We start from the raw sequence: 25,861 nt of genomic DNA, 5'->3' as shown, positions 1-25,861 counted from the left end.
GCTGTCCCCCGAGCGTGCACTCTTAGAGGGCAGGGGCCACCTCTTATTAATTTCTGTAGCCCGTAATTCTCTCAGTACGGACTCTCCTTCAAAAGCAGCCTTTTTCTCCTTCACTTTCTTCGCCACCCAGTGCAGTTCGGAAAACTCGGGGCCTACACCAAGCCTCAGATGTCGGGGCAAGAAGTTTGCCTTGTACTTTAATCAGGTGTTTTGTAATGCCATCCACTCCCTGGATACTTCTAAAACGAAAATGTGGCCCCACAAGTACAACACACAGGGAGGAAATACACTACAAATTAAAAAGTGATTAGCGCGCATTTAGGCAGAAGGTCAAAGGGATTATTTTGGACTTCAAACTTTTCAGCTTTTAGGGGCCTTGTATTCGGTTTCAGAATTGCATCCCTGAATTATTTGTGCAGGTGGCAGCTGTCAGATTTGAAGGAGGCTTCTGGGTTTTTACAAAAGGAACGTTTGACAGGCTGGGGAATGGGGAGTGTGCTCCTGGTGTGAGGCTGGTCTTATCCCTGAAGCTGGAGTCGCTCCAGCTTTACTGAACTCCAGTGCCGGTCCTTGTCTTGAGCTGACACAGCCCCGACCAGGGTAGTCTCGCCACCTTCTTGGGGAAACCAGTCAAGCCGGCTGATACAGCTGGATAGTCGATTTGCAGGCTTGGAGGGCAGGGAACTCACCTTTGTTAAATACCTACCATGTGATCTGTCATCCTCCCAGCTCTTCCAAGTGGGTATTGACCTCCTCTTTTGAAAATTGGGGCTCTGAGAAATTAAGCGGCTTGCTGAAGGTTGCATAGATTTCAAGTGGCAAAACGGGTTTCCAAACCCGGATCCGAGTTGCCTTCTTGAGATTTGTGCCCTTCCTCTGATTGGGAGCTCTCTCCTGGGCAGCAACTCCCAAGAGGATCACAGGAAGTGGGTCAGAGGTGTGCTGAAATGGATCCCTTAGCCCTCGGGGTGGCCGGGCAGGGTGGGGTGGGGCAGGGCGGCTGAATCACTGAGTGGCGGCCTCCGAGGCTTACCTGGGGCTGCCCCACAAAGTGTTTTCTGATAGTTTCACTACCTGAAAAAAGATGAGGAAACTGAAAATTCGGGGTCTTAGCGGTCATCCAGCCCAACAGCCAGAGGCTTGAAGCTGGTTAGGTTCCCCGTAAATAACTCCCGATGGATTTGTCTGGTCTTCATGAGGTTGTGTGGTCGTGTGTTGTTTCAGGGGATTGTGTTAGAAAAACAGGATTGGAGATGTGAGAGAGATCAGATTAAAACTCCGAAGGGTGGGGGAAAAAAGGATTTACAAGCCATACACTGTATCTGGGGCAGAGCCAGGTCATCTGGATTTTAGTTTATTTCCTTTATGCATTTCTCCAATATACGTTTGTGGAGCACTCACTAGGCACCAGGAATTAGTCTTTTTGTGCGGGGTATGCAGAGATGAATAAAATATGAACCCTTTTCTGAAGAGACTATCAGCTGATGTAGGGGGCTTACAGTAAAAGGAATAATTAACAGTGCTAGGATGTGATGGATAAATTATTGGATTTATAGTTGAACACATAGATAGGGTTAAGATGAAAACATATACATGGGGGGGGGGGTGCCTGGGTGGCTCGGCTGGTTAAGTGTCCGAGTCTTGATGACTCGGGTCATGATCTCACGGTTTGTGAGTTCAAACCCCACGTCGTGCTCTGTGCTGACAGTGCAAAGCCTGCTTTGGATTCTCTCTCTCTCATTCTCTCTCTCTCCCTCTCTCTCTGCCCCTCCCCTGCTCTCTCTCTCTCTCTCTCTTAAATAAATACATGTTTAAAAAAATTTAAGCAATGGGTGTCCAAACTGAGCATCTCTGCCAGCCAGATTTGGCCATGGGCTGCCAGTTTGTGACCTTTGACCCAGGTTGGACCATGCAGCTGGGCCCTGGTGGCCTTGGATTGCCGACCAGTGTGATTTTGTTCTCACAGCGTCTCCAGTAACACTCCAACTCTTCATTTTTGGCACCGCGTCTGGCTCCAGTCTTGCCTTTTGACTATCTCGAACTTTGGCCCTCCCAGGTGTCTGATGTCCTGCCAGTCCACATGTTGTTTATTTTACCGCCACGTGAACCTGGTATTTTGTGTACACCTGGGCAGCGTGGCTGGGGTGGGAGCACGCCTGCTGACGCACGTGTGCGTAACTGTTGGGAAAATAACATTTTTTTTCACCCTCGTGGACTTCCCTCCCATTCAGCCTTGTGCGACCCTTTGATGACACGTGGCAGGGTTCCTGCCGTGATATTTCTTCTCTGCATCAGGGTGCCAGGTCCTGCTAACCACTGCTCAAGCCCCTTCTGTTTATACAATCCCAAGAAGTCCCTGGAATTGCAGGATTTTATGAGCATGCTTTTCCCATGGGATCAGATTGCAGTTGGGAAGGAGCTGGCAAACCCACAGCTGCTTGAGTGAGCTTTTGACTGAACTCTGATCACATCTTATACCTGCTTAAAAGCTTTCAGTGGCTTCCTGTCACTTACAGGAGCAGGAGCTAACATGGAGCCAGGCAATTGGATATTTTATAAACTGTGTCTTCGTGCATTGGGAACTATTGTACAAGGTCCTGTTGTATGATGATGAGGCTCAGAGAGGTAAACTGACTTGCCCAAGGTCATACCATAAACACGGCAGGTGGTAGAAGTAAGACGTGAAATCCTGTCTGCCTGATTCTGAAACCTGACTTGCCCAAGGTCACACCGTAAACGTGGCGGGTGATAGAGGTAAGAGGTGAAATCCTGTCTGCCTGACTCTGAAGTTCACAGATAAATTGAAAAAAAGTAACTCTGCCAGAGTAGCTTACATGGCTCAGTGAATCCTTTGTAGAAGAGATACCTAAGTCTTACAGGATGAATAGGAGTTTGCCAGTGGTACTTTAATCCAGATGTTAAGACATCATTTCCTGGAGTTGTTAGGAAGATTAAATGTGGTTATTTATGTAAGAGCTAATAAAACCCCATGCACACATGGGATTCTTGCTGTGTCCTAGCTCTGGGGAGCCATATTGGAAATAAACACATTGGGTCATAACAGAGACTGAGGCAGGAGAGTAGGTGGATCTGAGAGATCCAGAGAGATCAAGAGGGTAGGTGGTAAGTCCATCTCACATATAAGGGGGAGCCCTGCTTTTTATCCTCGTTCAAGGTCAGCCTACACTTTTCAGAGCTGTGTAGCTTTGCTAATCTCTACATAGACATATTTCCTATGTACTTAGCAAGAAAGGCTAACTGGCCCCATCTCTGAATGAACTCTAAGGGTCTTGGTATTCTATGATATATCCTGGTTACACTGGTTATCAGCAGTGGCAAATTATAATCTCTCTGACTCTCAATTCTTTGACTGTATATTAATAATTATTTTAGGGGCGCCTGGGTGGCTTGGTCGGTTAAGCGTCCGACTTCGGCTCAGGTCATGATCTCACGGTCCGTGAGTTCGAGCCCCGCGTCGGGCTCTGTGCTGACAGCTCAGAGCCTGGAGCCCGTTTCAGATTCTGTGTCTCCCTCTCTCTCTGCCCCTCCCCTGTTCATGCTCTGTCTCTCTCTGTCTCAAAAAGAAATAAACGTTAAAAAAAAAAAAATTAAAAAAAAAAAATAATAATTATTTTAGAGGATTGTTTTGAGCGTTACATCAGTTGACTTATACAGAGCTCCTGGCACGTAGTATGGGTACCCAAAGAATGCATATTACTCTCGTCCTTATTGAAAAGAGGGGTCAAAAGAGGAAGGAGGTAATAACCCAGTTTGACCTGGGGAAGAGCAATTATAAGTCCTTTTAACTTTGGTAGTTGTGTATTACTAGAAATATCATGTCGAGGGGTGCCTGGCTGGCTTAGTCGGTAGAACATGTGGCTCTTGATCTCAGGGTCATGAGTTCGAACCACACATTGGGTGTGGAGCTCACTCAAAAATTAGACATATCATGTTGACAAAAGAGGGCTGGGGCTCTCTTCTTGAAAGATCTGAATCATGCTGTTGGCTAGTTTGTTTTTTAGGGGTGGATCTGACACCCCTTTCAAAATCCAAATGAAAAGGCCAAAATAGCACTAAGAGTTTTAAGGTGGCTGATATTATTTTGGAGAATAAAGTGGGTTTTTTCCCTTTAAGCACTTCCAAATAAGAAAGGCCATCCAAAGTTCTTTTTCACATCCATGATTAGACTAAAGACAGATGTCCCTTTGTCACGGAACCGGAGACTTTCCAACGTTGAGAAACTCAGAAACAGTGTGGTTTCTCGATACTGTGTGTCCCCAGCACCTAACAGTGCCCAGTACTCAGGAACTGTCAGTACGTGTTTGTGGAATTGCATTGAAGGCCTTGGATTTGGGCTCAGGAAACCCGGCACCGGGACCAGATCTGCCACTAATGTCTTTGTTTCTCCCATGGAGTTGCTTTCGGTTATGACAGTCTTCTTTTTGTAAAGAAAGGTCTGGACCTTCCAGCTTTGAAGAATGACCATTTGTCAAGGCAAACCCCTAGACCCAGAATATTGCATGTTCACACCAGCCCACAGCGAGTGTTTTTCATGGCAGCCCTTTTCAAAGGTAGGAAACGCCTTCATAGTAAACTCAGTTTTGTCTCATCTGGATTGTGTCCAGTACAAAAATCTGGACAAATAATCGTAAACCAAAGAAAGTTTGCACACTTCTAAGACCAGTAGCAATTAATTACTTTAAATAGAAACCCTGTCACTTACAAGCAACATAAATATTTGTATTTTGAACCTCTAAGTAGTAGTTGGGTTGACCATTCTGGCCTTAAGTGATTAAAAAAAAAAAATCGGTCATATTTTAACAAGGCATACATTTATAAAGAAAGGGAGGGTCAGGTCATGGAGTAAGAAAACATGAACCAAAAGACAGACAGACCTGGGTTCAAATCCCAGTGACCAACTGACTCAGTGTGGGAACCTTGAACATGTTACAAAACTTCTGGCCTCAGCTTTCTGTTGGGTACAGATGAAAATAATAATGCACATTTTCACAGCTGTTGTGAAAATTCAGATACATTAATTCCTAATTGGATTCCAAGTTTGAACTCAGAAGCCCAATGTCTTCCATCTATTTTTCTTTTTTTCTTTCTTTCTTTTTCTTTCTTTCTTTCTTTCTTTCTTTCTTTCTTTCTTTCTTTCTTTCTTTCTTTCTTTTCTTTCTGTTCTTTTTTTTTTTTTTTTTTGAGAGAGAGAGAGAGAGAATCCCACGAGGGGCAGAGAGAGAGAAGTGGGGCTCACACGGGGCTTGAGCTCACCCAGTATGGAACTCGAACTCACTAACTGTGAGATCATAACCTGAGCCAAAGTCAGATGCTCCATGACTGAGCCACCCAGGCGCCCTTCCGTCACTATTTCAAACATCTGGTCCACACTGGTGCCATTTGCCGGCTTTGCATTTTAGATGAGCTGCAGTCTTCAGTCTTCAGTCTCCGAGCTTCAGTCTTTCATTTGTAAAATGAGCACAAGAGTGAAGTCTACACTGTAGGTAAGATGTAGAAAACTCTGTTGTAGAGTTCTCCCAGCTGCCTGATTGGAGCAGTGAGCCTGCGCTTGATATTCACATACGTGGTCTGCACCCAGTATTCTTCTGTGGGTAGAAGTGTAGGCTTTCTGCAGATATTAGTTTAATTATTACTCTCACAGATCCTGGACTTTGTTTATTCTAAGGTAACCACAGATTGGATGAAATGGCAAGTTGGACAACTCCGGGAAAGGCACTCGAAGGACTTGGTATATAGGAGCCACGGGCAGCCCCTTCCTGATGCTCTGAGTCAGGTCCTGCCGTGGGTCCCGCCCAAGTGCAAAGATTTCTTATTCACTCTCCCACCCCCACTCCTTCCCTTTCTAAAAAAGCACTTTGAGAGCAGGAGGCTGTGTTTAATTTTGTGCCAACGTGAAGCTGTGGCTGAAGGGAGCAGGGCTCTGGGGCTGGGTCACTTTGGTAACACTTCCCACATGACTTTATCAATGGGTGGGCCACAAAAACTTATCCTGTGTTTTTTTACACCCCACCCCCAAACCACCCAACCTGCTCAAGTGTTAGTTTTTCAAAGCCCAAGAAGTTTCAAAGGCCCGAACCCAACACAGGGGCCTTTCTTCACGCTTTGATTTTCTGCCCGTTAAGTGTTTGTCAGTGAGTTCGTATTTCGCCTCCTCTGCAACCTACATATCCCAAGAGGTCCCTGGAGGTATAGGAAGTTAATTGATCCTTGATTAAAAGAAGGAGAAGTGCTTTGAATTGGGGTCTAGAATCACCAGATGGTATGTATACACACACACACACACACACACACACACACACACACACTTCTTGTTTCTACTTTGCAAAAAGCTTGTAATGTACCTTTCATTATAGATAAATCTAAATTCCAGGATATTGGCTTCAGAGTGTTGGTTAAATTAGATACTGAGCACAGATGTGTATGTGGTGAATATTCAGTGAGTAATCGCCCATGCTGTTGCCTTGACTGTTCCATATAAAGCATCTTTTTCTTCAAAGGCGATGAAATTTGCTGAGCTTTAACTAATTTATCAATATACCTCGGGGCTTCCTTCTCTGTTTCAAGTGACTCGTTTACTTTAGAAAGCACTCGAAAGTCCGAGTGTCTCTGGTAAGTCACTTTAATCCCTTTGAACCTTCGGGTGACTGAATGTGTTCATTTTTATGACTGTTTCTCCCATTAGCCTTTGGGCCACTTGAAGGTTGGGACTTAAATTCCCTCAGCACAGTGACCCAGTCGGTGCCGAGAACAATAATGGGTATCCAGATTGTCCAGACGGCAGTCCTTTATGTGGGGTTCCTCAGCACAGTTCGGGCACAAAACAGTTATTTAGTAAATGTTAGCTACTCTTGCTGTTGTCTGTGTTGACTCTCTCTTTCTTCCTTTCGTTGTCCACCTGTGTGTCTCTTCCAGCTCTGGAGCCAAATCTAAAATCGTGTTCTCGTAATGGCCATCGGTTGTGATGACTGCCTTATTGAAGTCCCTAAACTACTTCGAGTTTCTTGAGCGTACTTAGTCCCTGGACCCCAGAAACCTCCTACTCACATAAGGGTTCCCTCAAGCCTCCCGTCCTCTGTGGGCCATCTTTAGTGTCCCTGGTGGAGAAGCCTTATGGGCCCTCCCTGTAATCTATACATACGTCAGTCTGCCCATTTAGAAATATTTTAGTGCGCTTGTTTTTGCAACTTTCTCAAAATACCATAAGCCTCCTGAGGGCGGGTACTATGATGTATTCACCTCTAGGTTCCTAGTCATTAGCACTGGGAATTTTTTGGAAATGAAGTGATCAAGAACTATAGTAGTTGGTTATAAAGACGGTGCCAGTGTTGGAAATGGAGATCCTGCTTTGGAAAAGAACAGCCTCCTCTCTGGGTCCTGGAGAGGCAAGGAAGGCATGGTGCTGTGTCTCTTGAGGACCAGCTACCCCATTGGAGAAAATGCCTATGCTTTTCCCATCAACTGAAGGGAATCCGAGGTTACTCTCTCCTGGAGTGAAGTCAAGACTTGACTGGCATCACCCCCGATCATACCACACATTTTTAGAGGAAACAGAAAAAGCCATTGGGTCTTCTAAATGCTCTCTCCATGCCTTTCAAGAAAATAAACAGAACACATTCAGATCCAACTTCTTGACTGTTTGTGGGCACCATCCACATGATCAGAACCGGAAGCTCCCCGAGCTTTAGGCAAGGGAGGAAGAGAAAGGATTTGGATCGCTCCCAGGTTAAGAGAGGGCAAAGGAACGGAATAAACAGATTTTCTTTACTAACTTTCTCTGTGGGATTGTTCCCCCCCACCCCCTCTTCGTCCTTTTAACATTTATTGAGTGTCTGTGGTGCGTGCCAGACCCGGAGCTGACATGACCCAGTGCTGTTGCCTGGTTTCCTCTAACTAAAACCCCTTCCTGCACTGATTTTATTCCATGACGTCTTGCCCTACTAGATTGCAAGCTCCCTGAGGGCAGGGCTCGTGCCATCTTTGTACCTCGTGTACGTAGTGAAGATTGAATCAATATTTGTCGACTAAATGAATGCATTAGTGTAGTAGTAGATGACATCATCCCAGCAATCCCAAAGCTAGACTGCACTCTTCCCATTGCAGAGATGAGAAGAGCGTTTTGGAGATGTGAAATAACTTGCTCAAGTAGCTGGGAGCAGAGTTGAGGTCATTAACCCAGTTCTGTCTAACTCCACAGCTCTTTTATATGTGTTTTATTGTCCTTAGAAACATATGTTTTACAGGCCTATCATGTGAACACCATTAAAAATAGAAGCTGGGGCCTAAGAGCCCAGCCCAAATGTGAGGCACTCGAGGTCTGTTCCCTTCCTGAGTTTATTAGCAACGCTTTGGCTCCCAGGCACCACAGAGGCTGCGGCCGGGCTCAGACGTGGAGCTCAAGGTTTTTATCACGATGTGTGGAGCTTTAAAAGCGGACTATTAATATCATAGTGCTGGCTTCTTGGCTACTTTTCGTAGCCAACTTGGCCCCATTTCAAAATGTTTAGGCAGTGGAATGAAGATGGTTTGGGCCCGTAGGATATTTTTTTCTCTCCCAGGGCCCCACCCCCCAAAGATCAGCTGACTGTTCTTGCCCCTTCCTCGCCACAGCATTCCCTCCCTGCCTCACCTCTCCCGCTTCACTCTTTTGCAGAGACACGGTCTCAAGAGCTAATGGTTATTGCCTTCCAGGGTCCCTCTGTGTTTACTTTGAGAAGGTCAGGCACAATGCTGTGGTATGTTGCTGTTTCTTTCTTTTCAAAGCACTAGTATGAATTTGATAAAGTAAATTGTTGTTCTAGCAGGAAGCAGTTAGGGGTCACAAAATAAATAGCCGTAGAATTCAAATAAATCCAAAGAATAAAACCAAATAAATCCATGTGTGTATGCACAGTGATACATAAATACACTTTTTAGAAAGTGAGCGTTTTTATCGCTGCTGGTCTGGACCAAAGTAATTGAAAAATTGTGGAGTTCGTGGTACATTTTTTTTTTAAGAGGCGGTCTGGGGCTTCGAGCAACGTGACGTGAATTCAATTCTTTTTGAAAAACACGAAAGTGGAATTTTATCTTTTCAACCACCGCTTATCTTGGGATTTTTCGGCTCATGAAATTCACAGTTGGACGAAACCAATTTGCAAAGTTAAATCAGGGATTCAGGCATTTGGGGGTAGACTAAGAGACCCTGAAGGAGCTAAATATTGTCTCTAAATATTCTCTCGTAGTCACTGTTCTCTTCACTTGAAGATGAACGGCACATGCTTAACTGATGGTGTAAAATGACCTCTTCAGGTTGTTGGGAGATCCAATACAGAAATGAATGAATGCCTTACACATTGTGGATGGCTCTTACATCGGTGGTGGCTGTTAACAGGATGTTTTTCTTGGTCTTCCCTAGTCCTAACATTTACTGGCTCACCTTTTACTTAGGGGAGTGGTATTGCAGCTTGGTATTGAACTTGGGTGGTAGGGGAAGAGGTCTTCCAGTCTGAGAGAAGAGTAGGAACTGAGGCAAGAGTCGCCGTGTCCTGTTTTCTTGGAGGCTGTGTCAAGGGGGCCACAGACCGTGAGTCAGGAGAAGGGAGGTCCAGGTCGCGGGGCACTCCAGAGGTCACACTTTATCTCGTGCGGTGCAACGGCGAGCCGCGGAAGAAACTTAAGCAAGGCAGTGACGTGCTTGTGGTCAGGAAGTGAACCGGTAGATATGTGTGAGAGGCGGTGAAGGTCAGGAGACCGATGCGGAGGCTGCTGCAGTGACCAGGCCAGAGATCTTGTAGGCCTTCGCTTTTTGCTTCAGGGTTGTGAGGAACTTTTCCTGGCAGGTGATGGAATCCACTCGCCATGACCTTTAAGGGAATGGCATCTGAGCCGAGCCACTGATAAACCAGCAGCAGCTGCGGGAGCAGCTTGGTGCTCCCAGATGCCCTTGGGCTCCGCTCCAGAGCTCCAGGCCGCAGGGCCCTCTGCTCAGCTCTACTTCGTCTTGGTAGGGACTCTTCAGTGGAAGAAAATGGTTGAAAAGGGCACCGCTGAGCAGCTACCATGTGCCAGGCGCTACGCTGGAAGTCGCGTGTGGCTGGTTCTCCTTTTGTCGTCCCTGCAACTCATGTGTGGGGAGACTGAGGCTCGGAAAGATGGAATGACAACCAGGGGTCACATTGGACCTGAGATCCAAATTCAGCTTATCTGACCCCGAGGCCTTCACGGCTCCAAGCAGCAGAGCCTTGCGATGAGCCTCTCGAAGGGGGAATGGTGATGTCCGATGCACTTGGCGAACGACACATCATTAGACTCGGGGCCCTGTTGGCGATTGTCACTCGTTGGGCTTTAATGTCCGCAGGGTGTGGTCGCGCGGTGGGAAAGCTCCTCCCCGGCTCTTCCACTGCCTCCCACTGTGCCCTTGGACAAGACCAGAGAATAATGCGTTGCTCCTCCCGGGGGTGACCAGGAAACAGAGGGACTGCAGGTGCTGAACACTCTCTGTGGGCTGTACATAGCTGCAAATGCACGAAATTCCTGTCCCTGGCAATGGTGTTACCTGGGCTGGTCTTTGCTGCAAGTCATTCTCCGGCCTCCTTTTATTGATGTTTTCCCTTTCTCTCTCCTCTCCCTTTTTTAATTTTCCGGTGCCTGTGATGGTCGCATCTGGACCAGCGGGCCTGCCCTTCCTCATCATTGAGACAAGCACCATCAAGCCTTACCACCGAGGGTTTTACTGCAATGACGAGAGCATCAAGTATCCTCTGAAAACCGGCGAGACCATCAATGATGCTGTGCTCTGCGCCGTGGGGATTGTCATCGCCATCCTCGCGGTAAGCGCCCGGGCTGCCGTGCTCCACCTGTCCGACTTCCCCTGTGTCGTGTTTCAGGATATCTGAGCCAACGGAGGTTGGCCGCGCAAGCAGAATTTCACTCGGTTAATAATAGTGTGTATTTCATGCGGTTAATGCTGTTACCAAAAGCATATACTAAAAGTATCATCTGTATACACACATATATACTGAACGTCTTCTAAAAGTATGCTAAGCACCCCTCTACTCTACTTTGCGTGCATTATCCTCACAGCCATCCAGTGAAGTCCAGATACCGTCCTTGTTTTTCTTCTACAATTAGGAGACTGAGGTCTGCAGAGTGAAAATAATTTGCCCACGCTCACTTGGAGCGGTCGAGTTGGAATTTGAACCCATTGGTCCCTTACCTCAGAGTCTGACCTCTGAGCCATGAAGGTGAGCCCCCGAGGAGGGGTATCACAGGCATGTTCTGCTGTCTTCACACTATGGCTGTGCCTCTGTAACAGTCATGCCACTGGTGTTCTCTGGCATATTGTTTACTTCTCTCATCCAGGGGCTGTGGTGGCAGAGCGAAAATAAAATTGGGGCTTGGCATCAAGAGACCGAAGTTCTAGACCTGGCACCCCGCGGACAAGCTGTACGTGCTTAAAACCAGGGATGACCCCCTTGCTGCGTAGTGTTGTATTGAGGAGGAAAAGAGAGCATGAGCATTGAAATACTTTGCAAACTCCTGAATTGCTGAGCGGGTTACTCAGGTGCAAGTGTAAAGTCTAGACTTACATACAGCTCATCCCTTAAAGGATGAAGGCCTCATTGGGAATGCACACATGTGCCACGGTCTTTGACAGAGTCCAGAATTACTTTGGAGCAATGTTAGCCTCGTGGAAATTGGGGCATGGCCTACTTGGGCTTTACTTGGGAGGTCACCACCTTTTGTTTTCAGATGTGCCCATTTGGGGTGTTTGGGAGAGTAATTGATGATCATCCACTCTCCTAATTTGTGAGTCATACATTTTCACAGATGTCCGTTCCACATCTCCAGTATTTTCTGTTCTTTGCCCTTGAACCCCAGCCATGTAGACATAAGGGATAGGCATCATGTCCACCAAGATCATAAATTCTCCCTCTCAGATCCTTGAGTCATGTTTATATTAGCCAGAGCCTGGAAGCTTATCTTTGGCCTATATGAGAAGCCGAGAAGGAAGGAAGCTAGAGTTAAACACACTACATGTGAATTGAGTGCTAGTATTCCCATTATACGAATGGAAAATCAGAAGCTCGAAGGGGTTAAGTGATAGGTTCAAAGTCTACAGCAAGTAAAAATTGGGGCTCAAGCCTGTCCCTGGCTTATTTCAAAGCCCTGCTTCCATTTTGCAGGCGTGATTTCAAATGCAGAGTGGCTGTTCTATTCAAATTAATTGCTTAAGGGATCGGCATTTGTCTACTCATACCTACTCTGGATCAGATGGAAGCTGCTGATGGTCCTGAGCCGCATTTCATGAAGTTTTTCTTTTGACTTCCCCACTCTGGGGGTTGGTTGTAAACTTTGAGACCCCTCTTTGTTTTTTAATAACATCGTAAACCAGGCACACAATCAACAGTTTGAAATTGGGGAGGGGGGGGAGGGGGGCTGGTAGAATTCTTTCCAACCTTTAAAATAAAAACAGTCCATTGGGCAATGCTCGTAGTTTCTTAAAGGTGCACTGAGGATCTTTGTGTTCAGAAACTGAGAGATATAAAATCTAATTTTACTGTTTGTTCCAAATGGACAGTGTGGGGTTGAGTTCTGTAGGAAGAATGGCTTTTCCTGGAAGAGAAGTTTGTCGTAGAAGGCACATAATTGTGCAGTATCGTCTACTAGGGTTTGAACAGGTGTTTTTGACACTCGGGAGGATCAGTTAATTGAGTGCTTTTAGGAAGCTGACTATAACCCAGGAGTGGTTAAGATAAGACTAGCACAGGGACAAAGTGTCACATGCCCTTTGCTCTTTCTTTTTTTTTTTTTTTTTTTAATTTTTTTTTTTCAACATTTATTTATTTTGGGGACAGAGAGAGACAGAGCATGAACGGGGGAGGGGCAGAGAGAGAGAGGGAGACACAGAATCGGAAACAGGCTCCAGGCTCTGAGCCATCAGCCCAGAGCCCGACGCGGGGCTCGAACTCGCGGACCGTGAGATCGTGACCTGGCTGAAGTCGGACGCTTAACCGACTGCGCCACCCAGGCGCCCCATGCCCTTTGCTCTTTCTACATGCAATTGTTCTTGGCTTCGGCTTGCCTAGTGGGACTGCTCCCAGACCCAGCACGGGAGCGAGGCACTCTTCAGAGGCCGTGGCACCCCAGCTACGTGAATCAGGTAAATTCTGACTCTGTCCAGCCCTCGTTTTCCTTACCTGTGTTCAGATTCACTCATGGGCCTTGCTATAAGGATCAGATGCCATCATTCGTGGGAACGGACTTTGTAGCAGATGGACATGGGGTGCCAAAGTGGCTTTTCTGAGGGCTGTGCTTCTCGTCTGTTCTTCCTTCCTCAAGCAAAACTCCTGGTCAGCAGCTCTTTCCCTGCTGTCGGCCAAGACCAGCCCCTTCCTCTTGAAATGCTAGCATTTCTGAAAAAAAAAATCTGCTTTTAGGAGTTTAGTTTGGCTTGCTCTTCTCCTCATGTCATGTTGGTGTTTTAATTAAAAGCCTCCCTGACCTCCCAGGTTTCCTTGAAACGGTCAGTTGTGCGCTGTGACCTTGGTTATAGGATGAGCGACGGCATTGCTTCCACATCCCATACGGTGTCAGCAAAATAGGTTTGGATAGTGCTTTCCTCTAGTTCTCCGTGCTCCTCCCCCCGCCGAAACCCAAAACAAAACAGGCAAAACAGATAATAATTAGTGTCCTTCGTCAGGTGCCACTGTGTGCCATAGAAACCTACAAACTGTGTTCAAGCATTTCACCCGTGCGGAAACCCTGACAGCTAGGTAACCTGCCTCCATATAGTCTGGAGTTAAAGGCATGTGCTCCGGTGCCTCTCTGAACTCCCGCTGTGCAGTGTGTATGCAACAAGTGAATTAACTGAGCCTCAGTAGGCCCATCTGTTGAATGGAGATAATACATCTCCTTATTAAGGTTTTCAGAATTAAATGAGATGATGCATGTAAGGTAACTCCGTGCTTGGTGCCTGGGGCATCCTTGATAAACGTTAACTGTTTTCATTATAAGTGACTAAACAGTCAAAAAGTGGTGGAGTGACTTTGCAAAGACCTCATGTCTAATAAAAATAGAATCAGGAAAGGAACGCCAGCCTTGGGACCCATCCTGCCGCTCCCGCTCTTTCCTTGTAGTTAATTCACTAAAACCCAGATCTCTTGACTCTTCCTCCCGTGCTCTTTGCAAAAGGACCTTTACCTCTGGATCCAGCTGGGGGCATGTGTGAGATGTGGGCTCATAACGAGGTCTGCTTACCCACTTCCCTGCCATTAAGTACTAGAGTACTCATGGAAATAAGCAGAGGCAAGACCTCAGAGGAGAAATGAGTAATTCACTTTAGTGCACCCGATTCTGGAAAAGCTATATACAGCTTAAATTAAACAACAACAACACGTTTCCCACTTCCCCATCATGACTGGTCACAGAGCCTGGCTGCCTCCGTCCAGGATCTGCTTCTGATCAGAGGGCGTGAGTGACAGTCAGGGAGGGTGGGGGTGGGGAACCCGGTCTGGAAATCTAATCATCTTGATATTTGCTGCCCGGGCCTTCTCCTGCCGACCTCAGGTTTGTTTAAAACAACAAGAGAATCCTTGGCTGACTTGCACGCCCCTGCTCCAGTCTGAGTGTCCCCACAGCAAAGGAGTGGGGTGGCGGTGCCGTTTCAAATGTGACCGGGAGGTGCAAATCATCAGAAGTTATAGAGAAAGCAGACACCTTTTGATGGCAGGAGATATGGAAAAATCTAGTCGCTTTGACTTCTTTTTCAGATGTATCTCAGATTCTGGAATTATAGCATAATGGGAATTCCTTCCAAATCCGCAAAGCAGCGGTTCCTATCTCTGCCTTGTAAAGGTTTAATGACTCTAGCAGCAGAGAGATTAGGAGCAAAAACAGTGAAGTATCACCCCCTACCTAGCCTCCTCTCAATTTGCCTTGTACCGCACTATGAAGAGTATCAGGGGCGAAGATTTTAATATGGAAAAATGCTCAGTATTCTTTTTAAATCAGCGTGGGCTCAGGGCTTGCTTTGGTCAGGCCCTGAAAGTGGTTTATATAGATTCTTAGCATCTAGGACTTGATGTGTGAATGAGTCACGGGTGAATCCCCTTCTCCCTCTGGCCATATAAATTTGACTTTTCCTCTCAGATCCCATTGAATGGGACTTCTGTAATAATACTCCTAACTAGAGAAAGAGCTCAGACTTTGGCATCATCTGGTTTAGGTTTATGTCCTAACTTTTGTGCTGATTATTGGTCGTCAGACCCCTTTGGAAAAGAACTATACCTTCCTTTCCTGTAAGATGGTGACAGTAGCTCCCCAACCCCCTAGGCTTTTCTGGAGGTCCAATCAAGTGACATTACGTGTGTCATTGGCGAGAATCCTCCTTGTCATTGCTGTAGTGTCATGCAGTTAACAGAGTGCCCATTATGTGCACATTCTCTTATTTGCACCTGGTGGTGATTCTGGGAGGTTGACTGTTACAGTTAAGGCCACTGGGGATCAAGGATATTAAGTGACTTTCCCATAACTACTTAGTGGCAGGGCCAGACCAGGGGTCCTCTGATTCACAGGTAAGGCTTTTAAAATAATAATAATGATGATAATAATAATAATAATAATAATAATAATAATAATAATATAAGGCACCATTGCTGCCTTATAAAGCCTGCCTGCCTGCCTTCCACATTCACTTGTCTAGCACCCCCGAAGTAGCAGGTGCTGGGGACCCGATGGTGAACCTGCTGCATCTCAAGCAGGCAAACAGCACCTACAGTATTTCTGCCTGGTAATGTGATTTGTGTCTGGGTATTGTCTCCCCAGCTAGATGATAGGTCCCTGGAAGGCTGAGACCAGCCTTTTCTTCTTGCCCATGGTATGTATTAAATAAACCCCAGGCAGACATCTCCCTCTCCAGGAAACATTCCTTGGCTGCTTCCTTCCCCACCTTCCAAAGGTCCCAGAGATCCCTGGGCTGGCCTCTGTCTTTGCCGTTACTGTGTGCAACTGTCCTATCTTTTTCTCGGTGACCCCGTTAGCTGCAGCAGAGACAGGGAGCGGCCTGATCTGATTTTAAATTGCTAGTCTCTAGTGCAAGGCACAGACTGTGGTGCTCAATACGCGTTTGTAAAAATCACAAGCCATACGTTTTGGGCAGCAAATCAAAAGCATTAGGCCAGGAGATGTCAGAGGACCTAGGCAGCCGGGCAAAGTATTCCATGTGCTTCCCTGAAATCTTAAATACGGTCCCCGACGCACGCGGGAACGGGCTGTGTAGCACACGGCAGATGTCTTGCTGCAGAGACAAGAAGAAGAGCTTAATACCTCCAAGACTTGTTTATTCAGGATCGGGCTTCAGTGTGCCCACATCTGGACTTCATTACTTCCTCCCCACCCCTCCAACCCCTTTATCTGAGAGCACACTGCCAAGAAAACAAGGTTCCCCAAGATTGCCTCATTAAGGGTTAGTCGAGTTTTCAACTCTGCAAAAAGTGAAGTCGGGCTGGCCCAGCGGTGCCCCGGTAGGAGACCCGGTCCCCCAGTTTACAATCCACTAGGCCTGTGCAATTACCAGGACCACCCACAGAGAGTGGCCGCATGAATCCTTCCACTGTGTCGGTCTCTGATCAAATGGCACAGAGTTCTTCTGAGACCTTCTTATCCCTGAGGGGATGGTGGCAGGGGGCATCCATTTGCAATTTAACAAACACAGGCATCGGGATTAGGATTTAGTTTGTCCCCTTCCACACACACACACACACACACACACACACACACACACACAGTCCATGCTCTGGCACCAGTTTTTCCTCAGGCACATGTAGCTCTGAGGGGGTTAATGACCACTTGGAAAATGTCTCCAGTGTGCAAGTGGCTTTTCATTTGTCCATTTAAAAAAAATTTTTTTGATGTTTATTAATTTTTGAGAGAGACACAGACAGGATGCGAATGGGTTGGGGCAGAGAGAGAGGGAGGCACAGAATCTGAAGCAGGCTGCAAGGCTCCAAGCTGTCAGCACAGAGCCCGACGTGGGGCTCAAAGTTGGAAACCGCGAGATAATGACCTGAGTCAAAGTTGGATGCTCAACCGACTGAGCCACCCAGGCGCCCCTCATTTGTCCATTTTAAATGATAATGCTCTGGAGGCCGAGAAGTCCATTCTGTGAATCATTTTCTGTTCGGGATTGGGGCAGAGAATCAGGTAACATTTACAAGCTATCTGATGGACGGGAAACTAATGCCTTATCTTAAATCCTCTTCTTTAGTTAGATGAGGTAGGTATTATTATTTTTATTTTTATTTTTTTACGTTTATTTATTTTTGAGAGAGAGAGCATGCCCGGGGTAGGAGCAGAGAGAGGTGGGGACAGAGGATCTAAAGCGGGCTCTGCGCTGACAGGAGAGAGCCCTACGTGGGGCTCGAACTCGCAAACTGTGAGACTGTCAACCTGAGCCAAAGTCGGGCGCTTAATCGGTTGAGCCACCTAGGTGCCCAGAGGTAGGTGTTATTTACCCTGTTTTACAAATGAAGGAGGGCACGGTGGCTCCCAAGGGAGAAGTGGCTAGTTTAAGGTTACTCTGTTTAGTGAATGAGGGAGCAGAAATGAGAACCCAGGTCTCTGTGGCTTCAGAGCCCAGTGCCTGAACTGACATTTATTCAAGGCCTGCTCTGCCAGGAGCTATGCCGAGTGCTCTTTATTTCAGTGAGCTGTAAAACCTTTTCGTTTCTGGGCTTGGGGAGCTCAGCGTATGGCGGAAGGCAAAACGTTGAGACCGCTAGGCAGACGGCCGCCTAAGATCCTCCCGTGGACGGTGTGCGATAGTGTTTTGGGCAAAGTGGCTTTTGTAGAAGGTGATAACCTGCTGGGAGGGTGGATGTTGGGTGAGCCCCCCCTGCCCCCTTAGAACAAGCAAGCTTTGTGGTAGACACCTCGCCCTAGGACCCAGATGCTACCCTAGGGGTTTAGGGTCTAAAGGGGAAGCAGGGCAACTACAAGACTGACAATATTGTTCCCCGCGGGGAGACTGAGGAGTTGGTCAGAGAACAGGACGGGGGCCAGAGTGCCCCCGGTGGTGCTGGTGGTGCCCCCCGGAACTGAGAGCTTCAAGGGTAAAACAGGCCAAAGGCTGTAGATGGTGTGAGGTATAAATCAAGTGCTGCTGTGAAAATTCAGAAGAAGATCACTGAAGGTTACTTTCATGGGTCAAGACTGGGATCATCATTGTCCCCCTCATCATTCATTGGGCACTGGTCCCACTTAATCATCACCACAGCCCTTGAGCTCTTGGTATTGGCATCGTTCCTTTTTCACACATGAGGAAACTGAGGGCTACAGCGCTCTGTTGTCCAGGACCCATTAAGTGAAGAGAGCCAGAACTCTCCCCCGATGCACTCGTTGATTGATGGAGCTCCGCCTTGAAGGGTGGGTGGGACTTCCATCAGAGATCCTGACCTTCTAGGCAGAAGGGCTTGCTTGGAGAACGAGAGGCTGGAACAATGGAGTGTTTTCAGGAAACGCAGAGCAACGCTGTTTGGCTGGAGAAATAAGAGTATCGGGGAGTAGATGGAGATAAGGTAGAAAAGGATCACAGCGAGATTGTGAAATTCCTTGAATGTCAAGGAGTTTTTACCCCAGTTAATCGGCTGGAGATTGTGATGAAAGCCTTTCAAGCTAGCTTCGTCAATTTTGCAGCCAAGGTGAGGAGGAGGCCTGAACCACGATGGGGCTGATGCAAGGGGAAGAGAGAGAGAGAGAGAGAGAGAGAGAGAGAGAGAGACGGATACGAGACCCCTTGTAGAAGTAAGATGAATGGAATTGGAAGACCATGCGACAGCCTACAGGGTCATGTCTTTGCAGTTATATGATGGTAACTTGAGCAGGAATAAGGGGAAGAGGAGTGAGGTTTGGGGAAAAAGTGGGAATGGGTGTGACAGACTGGGTTAGGTTGACGTACTGATACCATTGGTTTGATAACTGGTTGGGAGATTTGGCAGAAGATTGGAAGAAGGCTAACCCCTGGGGTAAGGGGTAAGCTGAAAGTAGAGCTGGGGTGAGGGGGGGGAAGAGAGAGAGGGAAGTGCCCTTTTGATGGACGTCTTCACAGAGGTAATAACTGGAACTGTTGAAGCAGCAGAGATCAGGGCGGAAAGGCAAGGCTTCAACCCCAGGAAGACCCACGTTTATCTGGGAGAACCCTGAAGGGGAGCCTCTGGAAGGAGAAACGCATTTGAGAAATAGGAAGAAAAGCATGGTGGTGCGATATTCAGGAAGTTCAGGGGATTCAGTGTCAAAAAAGAGCATGAGATGGGCAGCAGGCAGTGCTACAGAAAAAACATTCAGGAGACCCTTACGCGGACAGGCAGAGCTAGCCATCTAGGACACCCGTGGCTTTGAGTCCCTGACTTTTGGGAAAATGACGATGCTTCACACTTCAAGTTTTTGTTTTTGTTTTTTTTTACATTTATTTACTTTTGAGAGACAGAGACGGCGTGAGCAGGGGAGGGGCAGAGAGAGAGGGAGACACAGAATCCGAAGCAGGCTCCAAGCTCTGAGCTGTCAGCACAGAGCCCGACATGGGGCTCGAACTCATCAACTGTGAGATCATAACCTGAGCTGAAGTTGGATGCTTAACCGACTGAGCCACCCAGGCGCCCCTACGATGCTTTGCACTTCAGACTGCCTTCTTCCTAAAGCTTCTGGGTTTAGGGCAGCCACTGCTGATTTCCGCCATAGCTAGCTTCTGTGGCCTCTCTCTGGCCTCTTTGCTGTCTGTATTCTAGATATTGGAGTGTTGGCTTATCCACGGAGTCCAGAAACTCCACTGGTGGCCTTGGACAGAACTATGTCCTCAGTGCTTTTCCCAGTCTGCAAGGCACTACTCTTCCACCCAAGCAGGAGAAGCAGTGAAGATTAAATTTCTCATCATTTATTTCTAGTCATTAAAGATACTGCATTTTGTTGTCCTGGATGAAGCATCCAGCTTCAGAGAAAATCCAGCCACACTTCTGTCTCCGTCCCGCGAAGCGGGATCCAAATAACATTACCTTTTTCCTTTCGCTGGGGACTGAAAAAAATGATTCTCCCTTCTTTATTGTCCATCATCCAGTGTTTGTTGAATGAATCTATTCTTCTGGATGGAAAGAAGTTCACTAGTCTGCATAACTGAGATGTGAAAGAACAGGTTGGCCCTCTGTGGCTAGCAGGGACTGAGGTGGGCAAGCGTTTGACAAGATTATCTGACCTTCCCAGGTGTTCTAGGAGCACCTGTCTCACTGGAAACACAGACCCTGCCGCCTGCTGGGACATCTAAGAGAAAGCCAGCTTGACGCCATCGGACAGGACCCAGGAGCTAGAATGAGGAGTCCAGGCTGCAGTGACAGTTCTGCCATTGCCTGATTTCTAAGGGTGATTCCCTGGCCTCCCCGGCCTTCCCCATACTCACTTATAAGGTGTTAATAATAATTCAGTAATAGGATGTTGGGAGAAGCAGATAATGCAGTAGTTGTGAAAATGCTTTGTAAGCTATAAAGTGCTAGGCGAATATTATTATCCAAGCAGGTCAAAAAATAAGGAAGTTTGTCCTTCAAACTCGGCAGGGGAAGAAGATGAGTTCTCAGTCTCTAAAAGAGGTGTTTGTTGGGATGCTGTGCAAAAGTCTGACTTTTCTTGGGATAACTTACAGAGTGGCATGTGACAGATGACACGAACAATGCACTAGGCTTTCCCTTGCTGCCCTGGGTTGAGACTTCTGCTTTGTCCCCCTGAAAAAGACATCCTATGGATAAAGTGGTCAAAGCCAACATATCCATACACATGTTTTCTGGTTCTACTCTGGAGGGGTAGTACTTCCAAACTCTTCACTTTGGAATGTGCTTTTCCAAGGAGCTTTTGAAAGTATCTTAGAGAAGATATTTTCAGGTCGCCTGGGTGGCTCCGTCGGTTGAGCGTCCAACTTCATCTCAGGTCATGATCTCACGGTTTCGTGAGTTCGAGCCCCGTGTCAGGCTCTGCCCTGGCATCACAGAGCCTCTGCTTCTCTCTCTCTGTCCCTCCCCCACTCATGCTGTCTCTGTCTCTCTCAAAATAAATAAATAAACTTAAAAAAAAAAAAGATTTTTCTACAAGTATTTGTTAATGTTTTGTTTCCTCTTCCCTAAGGGGAAGAGAAAAAAATTATAAGAGAGCTCTAGGCTTTTGACATACCACCTTCTTGCGTCCCTTGGCAATCCTACCAGGTAGATGTTATTGACGTTATTTTCATAGAGGAGGAGCCCTAAGCCCAGAGAGGCGAAGTTACTTGCCTAACCTAAGATGTGCAATTCAGGCTGAGGTTTTTCTGGCTCCAAAGTCAGTGCTGCTTTGACCACCCTGTGCTCTCTCTTTTTCAAAAAGTCAATGCTCTCCAGATTTCCTCTCTGGAACACTTCCGATATTGGTGAATATGTGGACAGTTGAGGTCTTTTACACCAGAAAGAAGAGGCGGAGAGGAGCTGGCTTGGAGTTGGGGACAAACCGTCACCGTGGTCGGGGGGCAAGCGCTGGTCGTTTTCTGTCTCCTTGTAGCTTTAATTGCGATGCTTCCCCGCTTTATTAGTTTCCAGATTCTGTGCCAAGTGCTTTAAAAGAAAGGTAGGGGAGAATTCTCCTCTGCTGCCTGGCAGCTTGCCATTACCCCCGGAATCTGTTGCTTGCTGTTTCAGAAAGGGATCAACATTGAAGGCATTTTTCTCAGTAGTGAAATTTACATATCACAGCCTTGCTGACTGAAGCAGAAATGAGGGCTCCAGGGGCTGGAGTCTGGGGGTGGGGACAGAGCCTTTGTAGGGGGAGGGAAGAGCTTATTTTATTACCCGGGAATAAAAACATTGTGAGTAATGAATAAAGTCCGAAAGCAGTAAATCTGGAACTCGGGCGTTAGGTGTGTAACGTGTCGGAGAACAATTTAAGCCTTCGCCTCTTCGGCAGAGGTGAGGTATTCGGGCCGCCTTTCACAGCCCGAATTTCATTAAATGGCCTTTTAAGAGTTAGGATTACAAGAAGCCAAGTCCGGCTGGTTCATAATGATGATTTATGGCTGTGTTGTCGACTCCCCGACCCTTCTGTACAAGGGGATAGAGAAAATACATAATTTGTTGCTCATTAACTGTAAGATCTGTCAGGGCTGCCCCAGAAGCCATGTGGTCCTGGAGTCATGTGTCTGCTAAATGGCTTCAGCCTGGCCCTGTCCTTGAAAATACGCAGTTGCTGTTGGGCCGTGGAGATCGTTTTTAGTAACAATAGAAATACGGCTGATCCCCAACTTAAGAGGGTTTGACTTACGATTTTTCGACTTTACGGGGGTGCACAAGCAATACCCATTCAGTAGAAACCACACTTTGATTTTGAATTTTGATTTTTTTTTTTTTCCTGGGCTAGTGATCCACGGTGCTGGGCACCAGCAGTGAGCCACGGCTCCCAGTCGGCCTTGCCAGCACGAGGGTAAACAGCCTGTACTCTTCACATCATTCTGTGCCCGTGCAACCGTTCTGGTTTTCACTGTCAGTGCAATATTTAATAAATTACGTGAGCCGTTCTACACTTTATTGTAAAATAGACTCTTTGGTAGTGATTGTGCCCAAATGTAAGCCAACGAAAGTGTTCTGAGCACATTTAAGGTAGGCCAGGCGAAGCTATGATGTTCAGTAGGTTAGGCGTGTTCAATGCATTTCTGACTTACGATATTTTCCACTTCGGATGCGTTTATCGGGACGTAATGCCATCATAGGTTGAGGAAGATCTGTAATAAAAAATTCTCTCAATACAGTGTGTTGTGAGTCTTTGAACTTAAATATCTGGGCTCTCCTTTTAGCTCTGTCACTTAGAAGCTTCAGAACCTTCAGGTTAGTGACTCTCCCTCAGTGCTTTACCATTCCCAGCTGTAGAATGGGTATAACTTCACAGAGCCGCAGATCAAATGAAACCAAAAAGTACGAAAGAAATGTAAAAGATTGCTGCCGTTATTAGCATCGTTTTGAGGAATCTGAGGTGCCACGAAATGCCTTCTTTACCTCTTTCTCCTCCAGTGAGAGGAGGAAGCATTTTAACTGTGTGAGACACTGTGGCACCGAACCCAAAGTTTTCAAATGAAGGGATGTTAGCACTGAAATGAGTCCTTGAGTTGTAACCAAACCCTTTCTCCCTAAAGTGACTCAAGCACAGCAGTGAATCCCCTGAGATTAATCCGTGGATTTGTGTAAGAGATGCTGATTTGCAGTGAAAAGCTACGTGTTCTTTTTCAGCATCAAATAGGAAATCGGGCTCAAACCAGGCCAGCTTAGAGTTTCTTCATTTGTGGCCGCGGTATGGTTCAAGGAACTCAGGAGCCGTCCAAGGGCGGGGATTGTGCACGGGGCCTTGGTTCTGCTCCGTGCCCGTGGCATCATCTCGGAGGGAGTACCTTACCTCTGCTACTGCTGATTACCTTTGCTTGGTTAGGAGGGTCGTGGTGAAGGTAGTATGGGAGAGTTGAAAATAAATGTCATTGTATGGGCGCCTGGGTGTCTCAGTCGTTAAGCATCTGATTTTGGTTCGGGTCATGATCTCACGGTTTGTGAGTTCGAGTCCCACCTCAGGTGAGTTCAAGCCCCGCTTCTGGTAAGCTCGTGCCCTGCTTCAGGTGAGCCCCGCTTCTCTCTCTCTTACTCCCTCTCTCTCTGCCCGTCGCTCACTTGCACCCCTTCCCCCCTTTCAAAAACAAGAAAATGTCATTGCAATGAGGAAGTGATAAATTACGGAGTCTAGTCTCCTCAATGGAGAAACTGGCTTATCTCAGGTTCACTCAGTGAGTAGAGACTCGCTCAGTGAGTAGAGAACGCTGGCTACCGACTCCTACTGTAGTTTTCTTCTCCCTGCATCCAAAGTCATGTGAGCATCATTTATAAATAAAGAAGAAGAAAGAGCATGACGGTGGTAGTGAACATCTGGAACTTGTTAGCCTGTAAGGTTACACAGAGTAAAAGTATAAACAGGTTCAAAGGGGAGTTAGACCAGGAATCGTAGGAAAGAACGCTGGGCGGGGAGCTAGAACACCTGGGTCCAATCTTCAGTTGCGAGTTAATTTGGACCTCGGTTTCTTCCGTGTATAGGGGACCCTTTCATTTCTGACTTGCTGTGCTTCTCAGATTTTAATCTCTGCAACATGTTCTCAAAGGGCTTTTGGTAATATTTAGAGGATATTTCCAATTTTGCAATAAAACAACTGCGAAAACTGTGGTCCTGTTTCCATCCGTCCATTCATTCAATCAGTAGTCTGAGCACCTCTGCCAGAGCAGGTACTCGTCCTGCCCCTCAGGGATTGCCTAAGCCAGGACTTTGCATTGGACTGGCCTTTGACCGTCTCTCTTTATTGTAGAATCACAGTGTGATGTGGGAACCAAGGTGTAGCACTTAGAAGTAATCAGGTATTTATAAACACAGAATCGTTGTGTAAACGTTAGCAGTGCTGGTGGCTGTTCTCGCTGCCACACCGGCTGGCCCCTGGGCCCGGCTGGCATCTCCCTGCCACCTGGCCATCCTCCTGCTAGACGTAGGAGCCCTTGAGAACTTGGATCAGATCCCCTGCGTTGACCCCTTCCCCAGCGGTAAAAAAAAAAAAAATAATGGGAGACGTTGAAAAGGAGTGCCCGGATATGTCAGTCTATTGCTTCCCTTGCGGTTGTGAACACGCTGTCTGTTCCCTGAAGCAGCAAGTATGGCTCGTCACCCTGCCCTGGGAGGAATTGTGAAAGGAGCTTTGTGGTGTGTGATGAGTTGAACATCACTCTCCCTGGACTGTGGTTGCAATCAGGAAGTGGCCGGGGCTGTGCTATGGAGTTAAGACAAGAGCAGCAGGCTGTGTGGTGGGGCATCACCAAAGTGGGATTGGTCCTCTGCTGTGTAGGCATCAAGGGCATTTGCCTTACGGAGAGCAGGCTGGCCCCCCACTCCTAATATAAAACCAGGCAGTGTGACTTGATTTTGAGCTCCCGCCGTACCTAACTCATGATTATTGTAGGCAGTTCATGAAATGAAGTGTATGAAAGCAATACCTAGTATGCAGTAGGTAATCAATAATTTTTCCCGGAGTGACAAACCTCCCCTAAGTATTAGGAGTAAACAAGGTGGGATGGAGAAAGGGTATGAACATCCAGACTCATTGGCTGCCCTTTAGGATTGAGGAGATGGGAGACAATGTGCTGAGACTTGGAAATTTGCAAACACTGAAGGGCATTGTGTTAAAAGTTCCTTGGTTTGGGGGCGCCTGGGTGGCTCAGTCTGTTAAGTCAGACTCTTGATTTCGGCTCAGGTCATGGTCTCAGGGTTCATAGGATCCAGCCCTGTGTTGGGCTCTGTGCTGTCAGTGGATTCTCTCTTTCTCCCTCTCTCTCAGCCTTTCCTTCATTTTCTCTCTCTCTCTCTCAAAAATAAATATAAAAAAGTAAATAAATAAAGACAGCTAAAGAAACATGCCAACTAAAGACAATGCTTAATAGTTAACTGGATTCTATTTAAAAAAAAAAAAAAAAGCTCCTTGGTTTGTAGAGCAGTATTCTTTTCATCACAGCATTCCTCTACAAAGGAAAATGAAAGAATCCCTTTCTACAACCCAGGTCGTTTCCCATCCGCGTTACCAGATTGAAGCCAACAACTCTGCAAAGGCCTGCAGCCTCCTCTCAAGGAGAAGGAGACTGAAGCTCGGAGAGGTTAAGTCATTGCTGAAGGACACTGGGCAGGTGGCAGAGCTGGGACTCACACCCAGGACATGGTCTTAGGCATCCACCCTCCTATAGAAGCCCCCACCACGGCTCAGTGTTGACACAAGGCTGGGATCCCTTACTCAAAA

General features: G+C 47.0%; 1 protein-coding gene and 1 long non-coding RNA gene across 4 annotated transcripts in view; both read left to right on the top strand.

Annotated features, from left to right (window-relative positions):
* PLPP3 (phospholipid phosphatase 3) overlaps positions 1-25,861 on the top strand; it is an 87,116-nt gene that overhangs the window by 34,151 nt on the left and 27,104 nt on the right. For all 3 annotated transcript variants that reach the window (XM_086717082.1, XM_086717080.1, XM_086717081.1), the window contains exon 2: positions 10,672-10,829. In XM_086717082.1, coding sequence (XP_086573208.1) covers positions 10,672-10,829 — 158 coding nt within the window. The remainder of the gene's footprint in view (positions 1-10,671; positions 10,830-25,861) is intronic.
* Positions 10,837-25,434, top strand: LOC147578044 (uncharacterized). Its single transcript, XR_015254731.1, has 2 exons — positions 10,837-12,776; positions 13,031-25,434. It is a non-coding gene; the product is annotated as an uncharacterized LOC147578044 (long non-coding RNA).

This window comes from Puma concolor, chromosome C1, assembly GCF_028749965.1.
Source record: "Puma concolor isolate L17-30 chromosome C1, mPumCon1.1.hap2, whole genome shotgun sequence".
Taxonomy (NCBI): domain Eukaryota; kingdom Metazoa; phylum Chordata; class Mammalia; order Carnivora; family Felidae; genus Puma; species Puma concolor.
This window is presented reverse-complemented; position numbering and strand designations above follow the sequence as displayed.